Source organism: Urocampus carinirostris, chromosome 16 (genome assembly GCF_059441175.1).
Source record: "Urocampus carinirostris isolate Australia breed hairy pipefish chromosome 16, RoL_Ucar_1.0, whole genome shotgun sequence".
NCBI classification, from domain to species: domain Eukaryota; kingdom Metazoa; phylum Chordata; class Actinopteri; order Syngnathiformes; family Syngnathidae; genus Urocampus; species Urocampus carinirostris.
The window spans coordinates 5,311,798-5,322,042 of NC_142364.1; the positions used below are offsets into that span (position 1 = coordinate 5,311,798).

General features: G+C 41.9%; 1 protein-coding gene across 1 annotated transcript in view; it reads right to left on the reverse strand.

Annotated features, from left to right (window-relative positions):
* loxhd1a (lipoxygenase homology PLAT domains 1a) overlaps nucleotides 1-7,160 on the reverse strand; it is an 82,100-nt gene extending 74,940 nt beyond the window's left edge. Inside the window, exons 1-2 of the mRNA XM_088319986.1 lie at nucleotides 6,629-7,160; nucleotides 1,818-1,932 (exon numbers count right to left, since the gene is read on the reverse strand). Of these exons, the coding sequence (XP_088176112.1) occupies nucleotides 1,818-1,932; nucleotides 6,629-7,160 (647 nt within the window). The remainder of the gene's footprint in view (nucleotides 1-1,817; nucleotides 1,933-6,628) is intronic.
* Nucleotides 7,161-10,245: the final 3,085 nt, after the last annotated feature.

Consider the following 10,245-nt stretch of genomic DNA (forward strand, 5'->3'; position numbering starts at 1 on the left):
TGTGTTCGGGTAAATATGAGGAACAGAAGAAATCTTTTAATTTTTAGAGATCACATTTATTCCTAACTGTTGTAATTGTGTTACTTTTGTCTCTGCATAGTCCCTTTAAGAAAGGACGTGTCGCGAAGGAGCTTTGTGATTTGAAGTCAGTCTGTGTGTGCACGTGGACGGTGTTAGTTCGACCAACAGTAGCTCGTGTATGAATGTTTATTATTTTGATATTAAATTATCGTGGAGACTTATCAGCAACTGAGGCTATCATTGATCACATTGAGGAAAAAAAACGGAAATTTTAGGAAATGTATCGAAACATTCGGCATTCCTGCGAAAAACATTAGCATTAGCAGCTACCAACTATGTCCAAAATGTTGGCATTAATAGGCTATGTGCCGCCTGCAGGAGCTGCTTATTTATCTTCCATTAACTACCACAGTGATGCTAGCTACTAAAGGACGGTGTTAGTTCGACCAACAGTAGCTCTTGTACGAATGTTTATACCGCTTGTTTATTTTGTTATTAAATTAGTGAGGAGACGTATCCGCAACTGAGTTTATAGTTGATCACATTGAGGGACAATACATTATACTATAGGGAAAAAAACCTAAATTTTAGGAAACGTATCTACAGTTTGTATCGAAACATTCGGCATTCCTGCGAAAAACATTAGCATTATCTATCTATTAGCAGCTACCAACTATGTCCAAACGGTTGGCATTAATAGTTAGGTTATGTGCCCCCTGCAGCAGCTGCTTGTATATCTACCATTAACTACTACAGTGATGCTAGCTACTAAAGGAAAGCTAGCCACAAAGGCTAGGTTTTTCTAATAGGGCTAGCAGATGTGTTCGGGTAAATATGAGGAACAGAAGACAATCTTTTAATTTTTAGAGTTCACAATCAATGTTCCCTCTAATTTTCCACGGGTCTGAGCATTCACACAAAGTCGGTGAGCAACGCTTGAAACAACAGTGAGCAACGGCAATCCCAAGTGTTTTTTCTACTTTTTTTTAAATTCCTTTAAAAAAAAGTCTCATTGTGTTTATTTTTTCCGAGCTGTTACTTTCTTCTTTTTGTTCGCTATTGACTTTTTTCCTACGTTTCTTTCTTTTCTTTTTTTCTGGCTTTTTTTCTGAATTCTTCCTTCTTTTTTCCTCTTCCTTTTGTTTCTTTTTTTCTCAGCTTTTCACTACTTTTTCATTTTGGTATTTTTTTTCTTTTTTGTCCTATTCCCCCCTTCTTTTAAGTCATTTCGTGCATAATTTTACATAATATTTGGTCATGTTGGGATTAAAGAAACAACATGAAGAGCTGTTTAGGACCCAAAAGAGCCGGTTCCTTTTAGTGAGCCGAGCCAAAGAAGCCGGTTCTCGACAAACTTTACTAACTTTACTCAACTTCGTTCGACTTCGACTCGACTTCAAAATACCGCATTCAGTACACAACGTCAGGGGAACCCGTGTATTTTTTCCTTTATGCACTGTAACTTTGACTTAAGTCGCTTCTTAATTAGTAATTTTGAGCCCTGATTTTTGTGCGCTGGCTAGATTTTCTTGTGCGCTGAGAATGTGCACAATTGAGCACGCGCGCAGCTTAGAGGGAACACTGATCACAATATAGGTTGAATTCTTCACGATTTAACATCGACATATCGACCACCTTACTTTACCATAAAAAAAGAACCATGAAACAATCTCTAAATAAACCCTTAACCCTAGTTTGACTTCTGAAGGTCCACACAAAGTCTGAATTTAATTTTTATAAATATAAAAACCGCTGCAATACTCGCATTGAAAGTGCCAAAAAATTGTGCCGCTCACTTGCTGGCCAGATGAACTTTGGGGGTGACGCCAAACTCTCCGAAAAGGGTAACGAAAACGTTGGCGTCAGTCCCAGCTCCTTTCACATCACCGGTAATGGTGACCACCTCGTAAACTAGAACCAGAGGAGCAGAAGTTAGTTAAAATATGCGATACCATCAACAAATCCTCAAGTAACCCAAAGATGAGACACAAGAGAATAGTTTGGGATTGTTATGTTTCTGGGGAAGAAACGGTCTCTTAGACCTTGAAGGGAACTGGTCCAAGAGGTGTTGGCGAGTTGATAGGGGGTCCTATAGATTATGACTGGAACTACTGCTCCTGACTAGGTAAAGAGCATCTGATGATTTTCTGGGCAGTGTTAATGACTCTGTAATTCTTATGTTTGTATGGATTTTCGCTGTCAGAGGATCCAGACCCTGTACCGATCGGTAGTGGTGAAGGCAAGGCAAAGCTCTCTGCGTAGCAGTCGATCTACGTTACTACCCTCACTTACGGTTTTCAAACTGGGTTGTAACAAAAGAATATGTCAGGGACCAGACTAGGTAAAGAGCAGCTGATGATTTTCTGGGCAGTGTTAATGACTCTGTAATTCTTATGTTTGTATGGATTTTCGCTGTCAGAGGATCCAGACCCTGTACCGATCGGTAGTGGTGAAGGCAAGGCAAAGCTCTCTGCGTAGCAGTCGATCTACGTTACTACCCTCACTTACGGTTTTCAAACTGTGGGTTATAACAAAAGAATATGTCAGGGACAAGACTAGGTAAAGAGCAGCTGATGATTTTCTGGGCAGTGTTAATGACTCTGTAATTCTTATATTTGTATGGATTTTCGCTGTCAGAGGATCCAGACCCTGTACCGATCGGTAGTGGTGAAGGCAAGGCAAAGCTCTCTGCGTAGCAGTCGATCTACGTTCCTATGCTCACTTACGGTTTCAAACTGTGGGTTGTAACAAAAGAATAAGATACAAATAGATAGATACCGTGTTTTCCGCACTATAAGGCGCACCGGGTAATAAATATTGATTGTGCAGGGAAACGGGGTTCTTTACTGTGCATATGACAATAAACACTTTGAATTGAATTGAGTTTAAAAATAGACTCATCGCAGAAACATCAAGATCGTTCTAAAACAAGATACCGGGAAAATATAAATCCACGTAGCTCACCTAAGTTCTCTTGCAGCCATCACGTTCAATAATGATACGTAACCATGGCCTTCTTACAACCGTGAGTGTAGTAAATCAAGGAGAGTGAAATATTTACAAATACAGAATAGTAAACAATGTTTTCTCTATGCCGTAGTGCAACACAACGTGTGATTCACGTTCATCTTTTTCGGCCAATTGCAGGCTTTGTTTCGCCCCTTTAGCCTATGCGAGCCTGTAAATGATAAAAAGGATCCGCCCCCTTTACCTCCGAATAACTTTAGCCAATAGTGACTGATTCAAATGATGATTGACACATTGGTTAGGAAATGAAACGCCGGGATATATATTCCAGCATAACCGCGGACGACTTCGCCTTCGGGGGAAAATCTAGTCAACGGCTGCTTGCCTTAGTTGCAAGACTTTGCGACTTAATATTGATCTATATTCTTAGAATATGATATAATGAAATTGTGAATGTGTTTAATTGCTGTTAAAAGTGCCAATAAAATCGTTCAGACCATATATAAGGCGCACTGTATTATAAGGCGCATGGTCAGCTTTTGAAAAAAATAAGGCTTTTAGGTGCGCCTTATAGTGTGGAAAATACGGTACTTTATTCATCCCCGTAGGGAAATTCACACTTCCAGCAGTATCCTTTTGTTGTTTATTAACAGATTTAACAGGATGGCCTCGGGGTGCTGTGTTGTGGTAAGCAACAGCGGAGTGGTTGACGTCACACGCTAGGCTAAAGGTTCGACGTCCCTGCAGCAGATGGAAATCTTTGTGCCCTGGGTTACACCACCTCGTGTTCACGTAGATAGCGAGTCTGCCTCCTCTCCGCTTCCTGCAGGCTTTTGTGTCTCTGTCTAACAGCGCTGAAGCCGGGTAGCTCCACGTTAGCGTCCGGGATGCTAGACGTGAGCCACGTTTCCATAAAACACAGCAAACTGCACTCCCTGTACGCTTTGATGTTTTTCACCAGCACAGCCGGTTGGTCGGTCTTATTTGGTAGAGAGTTCACGTTTCCCACGATTATGGACGGTACCGAAGGCTTATAACGCCGCTAGCCACTAAGCCTTCACCTTAGCTCCGGCTCTGCAGCTACGATAGGGCCCCCTCATCACGCCAGCACGAGAATTCTTCAGGGCAAGGAGTTGATTCCTCGAATAAACGCATTTTTGTGCGTTGAAACCCATAACGATAGGATAGAAAGTAATCCAAAGTGTAGTTGTCAAACGGGACTAAAAACACAGAATGAAATGAAATGAAATGAAATGATCTGCATTTCTATAGCGCTTTTCAAGTCAATGACTTCCCAAAGCGCTTTACAGTGTGCTTCACATTTCCCAATAGCGGCCGTGCAGCCATGAAAGGCGCTAACCTGCTTATTGGGGGTATTAGGGGTTCAGTGTCTTACCCAAGGACACTTTGACATGTAACACGGAGGAGCCGGGAATCGAACCTGATATTTCTTGATCCCAAGACGAGCGCTCTACCTCCTGAGCCACAGAGCTGCCTATGATGTCCATACAAGCAACAGAAATAAGTTTTATTCCTTAGAGAAGATCAGTCATCTGGGAGGACTCTATGAATAGCTCCTCTGTGTTGAAAGGAGCCCCTTCAGGTGACTCAGGCATCAAGTCAAATCACATTTATCTGTATAGCCCTTGGGGCCAACAACCCTGGTCGCTGATTGGCTCCCTGACTCTTTTTAAACCCCCGTCTTCCAAGAGGAAGCTGTCAGACCGTCTGCCAACCTATGCTCTCAGCTAGGCAAGCTTTGTACTATCCGACATCATCCTGCCCTGTTCTTTCCTGCCTGATACCTGTTGCCGACCTGTTTCTGCACCCGTTTCTGCTTTTGCTCCTCTGTCCCGGCCATCAACCTGTTTTGCCCCGTTTCCTGCCTGATACCTGTTGCCGACCTCTTTTCTGGACTCGTTACTGCCTTTGCACCTCCGTCCCGGCTATCGACCTGTTTTCTCGCTGTCAACGACTATCCTCGCTCGACACGGAAGTGCCACTTCCGCATTCTTGCCATCAACTACCGTGACCGACGATCTTCGGATCGTGGATGCAAGCACTGCTCGCTTTCTCAATAAAAACTGAGTAAAACGAACGCTATTGGGTCCTGTCTCCGTTCCTGGCTTGTGACACCTTAATCACAAAATAGCTCAAAAGGACTGCAAAGGATTACAATAACGCCATCCCCTGATCTTTAACCAACATCCGGGCATGGAAAAACTCAAATTTTTCCTTGGAGAATAAGAAACCTTGAGAAGGGGACTCCCAAGTGGTAATCCCCCTTCCAGGATGACCAAGGTGCAATACATTTAGCATTGGGTAAAAATACACAAAAGATACTAAGCATAAATCCAAAAACATATGTAAAAATATGTCCAATAAGTCCATGACAGCAACAGCAACGTAAGAATGCCTCCTGGACAGCTCCCTAGAAGGTGTTCCAGGCATGTCCAACCGGCAGGAGGTCTCAGTGACGACTGTTGGGAATTAAATATATCACAAATGTATCGTTTACCAAAAGACCGGCATTTCCACACGGGGGCAGATTTAATTTCTTAAATAATAAACTAAGTGAATTCCATCGAATTAGCTGAATTAGTGTCGCTCGAGGCTTCATCCTCTCATTCTGGGGTGGCAGTGGCTCAGGAGGTAGAGCGCTCGTCTTGGGATCAAGAGATAGCAGTTCGAATCCTGGCTCCTCCATGTTACATGTCGAAGTGTCCTTGGGTAAGACACTGAACCCCTAATACCCCCAATAAGCAGGTTAGCGCCTTACATGGCTGCACAATGTTGGCAACAAGATTCACTTGATATAATTGGAAATTATTTGAATGCATCACAAACTTTTTCTTCGTGTTTTTTTTTCTACTTTTCTCATAGTGTTTATTTTTCCGAGCTGTTACTTTTTTTTTGTTCTCTATTTACTTTTTTCCTACATTTCTTTCCTTTCTTTTTTTCTGGCTTTTTTCTATAATTTTTCCTTCTTTTTTTCTCTTCCTTTTGATTCTTTTTTTCTCAGCTTTTCACTACTTTTTCATTTCAGTATTTTTTTCTTTTTTGTTCTATTCCCCCTTCCTTTAAGTCATTTTGTGCATCATTTTACATCATATTTGGTCATGTTGGGATTAAAGAAGCAAAAACAACCCGAAGAGCTGTTTAGGACCCGAAAGAGCCCGTTCCTTTTAGTGAGCCGAGCCGAAGAAGCCGATTCTCAAAAAACTCTACTAACTTTCCTAAACTTCGTTCTACTTCGACTCGACTTCAAAATACCGCATTTAGGACACAACGTCAGGGGAACCCGTGTATTTATACTTTTCATGCACTGTAACTTTGACTTAATTCGCTTCTTAATTAGCAATTTCGAGCCCTGATTTTTGTGCGCCGGCTAGATTTTCTTGTGCGCTGAGAATGTGCGAGCTTAGAGGGAACACTGTTAGGAAGGCCAGGGATTCGCTGACGATACTCCTGCTCCAGAACCCCTGTGGTCCGAGACTGCTCTCCATTGAGTTCCTACATTCTTTTCAGCTTCAGTCTTTGAAGATAACCAAGTAAACCTTCTCAAGAAACTCAGAAGGGAGTGAAGTCGTGAGGGATTCCACTAAAGATCTCAGAGTTTGAAGAACAGAGATAGTCTTACCTTTCTTCTTGTAATAGACGTCCTCGTATCCATCAGAAGAGTCCGTGTGGTAGTCCAGAAGCTCGTTCTGATAAATCGCCGCATAGTCCACATGCTTGTTTTTGGACTTCTTCCCCTTTTTCTTTTTGTCCTCGTCACCTTCTCCCTTTTTAGGTTTCTTCTTCTTCTTTTTGGAGTCGTCTTCTTCTGGGGGTTGATCTCCATCGTTCTGGGATCTTTTCTTCTTCTTGCCGTCTTTGGTTTTGGACTTTTTATCCGATTCTTCCGGGTTCTTCGTTGAGCTTTTCTTTTTCTTCTTCTCTTCCTCGCCTGCGTCTTCTCTGATGGTTGGATCGTTGTTGTTCTGCTCAGCTTTTTCGGGCTTTTTCTTCTTTTTGTCTTTTTCAACTTCCGAACCCTCCGTACTCTTGTCTGTCTTTCGGACCTTTTCCCTTTTGCTGCTCTTTTTCTTCGACTCCACCTCCTCGTCCACCTCCTCGTCCTCCATCTCTTCACTTTCTTCTAATCTGGAATGTTTCTGTTTCGACGGCATTTTCGCTTCACCTAAAAGCGAGCTGAGGTTCCCATCAAGTGAGGCGGCACATTTGAACCAGGGAGGAGCCGGTTCCTTTGCTTCTGGAGACGTCTGGAAAATAGACCAACCCTGGCAAACTTCTCGTAGCACCAATGAAAATGGAGTCACCTTGGTAGGTGATCGTCGGGAGAAAGCCGTGTGAAAAAGGAGCCTTGCATAGAGAGAACTTATCCTCGCCCTCCATTATTCATAGCGTCGGGATCGCTTTACGGTACAGGAGTATCTCGCTTTTACCCACCTATATGCAGGGTTGGGTAGGGTTACTTTAACTGGATTACTTTCAATGACTTTTGGATTACTCCAATACCAAATATGCTAATAAAAGACAAAAGAAACTCATCTCATCTCATTAGCTACACCGCTTATCCTCAGTAGGGTTGCGGGGGTGCTGGAGCCCATCCCAGCAATCATCGGGCAGTGGGCAGGGGACACCCTGGACTGGTTGCCAGCCAATCGCAGGGCACACGGGGACAGACAACTCGCTCGCTCATTCACACCTAGGGACAATTTGGACCGGCCGATCCACCTGAAATGCATGTCTTTGGAATGTGGGAGGAAACCGTAGTACCCGGAGGAAACCCACGCAAGCACGGGGAGAACATACAAACTCCGCACATTAAGGCCGGGAGCTGGATTTGAACCCACGCAGGAGGTTCCCACGACCTCAGAACTGTGCCGCACACGACAAAAGAAAGTAAATATGAATCAAATGATGACTCACAACACGTGGTAAGCTTTCTCTCCTGGCTTTGATCTCTTTGATCTCCGGCAAAACGAACATAAAATGCCACAGAAACAAAATGAAAATAAATCCAAGATTGCTAACCCTAACCCTAGCATATTTGGTATTGGAGTAATCCAAAAGTAATTGAAAGTAATCCAGTTAAAGTAACCCTACCCAACCCTGTCCAGAACTACTGCTCAATAGAACTACAGTAATATTACACAAATACTATTATACAATTACTACAAAAATACTTCTGCAGAAGTAATACAAAAATAAAACAACAGTAATACTACAAAAATACTACAAAAATTTGTTTACGGAAATGCTTCATAAATACTTCTGCAGAAATACTACAAATATACCACTACAGTCATACTATAATACAAATGTATTATCTTTCTTTCTGTTTCTCTTTGGATTTCTCTCTTCCTCTCCCTTTCTTTTCCCCCCTCTCTCACGACTTTTTATCTCTTTTTCTTTCTCTTTAATCTACTAGTCCGGCCCCCGAGAAAATGTTTGTTCTATCGTGTGGCCCCCGAGTTCAAATGAGTTGGACACCCCTGCTTTAAGAAGGCATTTGTTCCATTAATTTTACTGGATAAAAATAATAACAATAGGTAGAACTGTACAAGGAAGACCAAAATCCAAAGCAGTTTATTTACAAACACAATTAATCAGACACTGTTTCTTCTTCTCCCCTTTCTGATATTAGAGGAGTGGTCCCGGGGTCCCCCGTTTTTTCATAACAGCGTTTAAAATGGGGGTACAAATTTTGCAAGCAAAATGTCCACGTCTCACAAAAGTCTTTGAGAAAATGTACAAGGAAGAAAACTGGGCTTGAACAATCTCTCTGAGGAAAAGTGTCTTCATTTAATGAGCATGCACGACGAAAGTGGGGGACGCAGGGGTGTGAAACGTAAGGTCTGCAGGCCGAATCAGGCCCGCCAAGGGTCGTGATCCGGCCCACGAGACGACGCAGAGAAGCAAGAGAGAAAAATCAGCTGAAGTTTTTCTCTATTTGGATCTTTTTTTTCTCTCTTTCTGTCTCTCATACTCTTCTTTTTCTCTTCTCTCCTTCTTTTTCTCTCTTCATCTTTTTTTCCTCTCTTTCTTTGTGTCTCTAATGGTCTTTCTTTTTCTTTCTATCTTTCTCTGTCTCTTTTCTTACTCTGTCCCTCACTCTCTAACTTTCTCACTTTCCTTTTTTGTTTTTTTCTCTTTCTTTGTCTCTCTATTTCTCTTTCTATGTTTTTCTCTATTTTTTTCTATCTCTCACTTTCTTTCTTTCTTTCTTTACCTCTCTTGTTTTTTTCTCTCTCTCTGTCTCTGTCTCCCGCTGTCTTTTTTTCCTCTTCTCCCTCTTGTTTTTTCTTTCTCTTTCTTTCTCTCTCTCTCTCTCTTTGTATTTATCTTGTTTCTATCTTTCTTTCTCTCCCTTCTTTATTTTCTCTTTCTTATTCTCTTCTCTCTTTCTCCAATTCTGTCTTTCTTCTATATTTTGTATCTCTTTTTGCGTCTCCCTCTATTGTTTGTCGTCCTCTATATTTATTTCTTACTCTCTTTCTCTCTTTTTTGATCACATTTCCTCTTTTTTATCTCTAACTCTATTTGTCCTTCTTATTTTCTTTTTGTTTTCTGCTTTCAGCTCTTCTTAATTCTCTCAATTTCCCCCTTTTTTTCTCTCGCTCCTGTCCTCTCTCTCTTTATCTCACTAGTTCTTTCACTTTCTCTCTCTCTCTCTTTCCCAATCTCTCTCTCTCTCTCTTTTTCTCTCTAATCTACCCCTGTGATAATGTTTTTTTTCTACCACGTTTGTCCCCCAAATGAGTTTGACACTCCAGGGATGAATGTGTCCCCAATGTGTCTTTTGAATCCTTTTGGGGGACAAACCTTGTGAATGAGGACTAAATATGAGAATGAGAGAATGGAATGCTATAAGGCAGTATGGCATCAGATGTGTTCAGATTAAAAAGTCTGAGGGTCTTGAAGTGGCCCATGGGCTGTAGTTTACTCACCCCTGGATGAATATCATACATAGTCACAGATAATACTCGCATATAAGCCGAATCCAATACAATACTGAGATCATGCTCCCCCACTTGCCTGATTTCTCCCTGTTTGGTTGATCAATGCGGTCCGGATTGTGTTTGATGGGGACCACGTCTCATTTTAGTGGGATTTAGTACGTTTTATTGCCTTTTTGCCCATAATAATGGCTCCTAAGAAAGTTAAGGGGAAGGACAAGTGTAGGTTTTGAGTGAATCAGGGGTCCTCATGTTGACAATGATCGAGTCAATGGTTTACAACTATTTAATT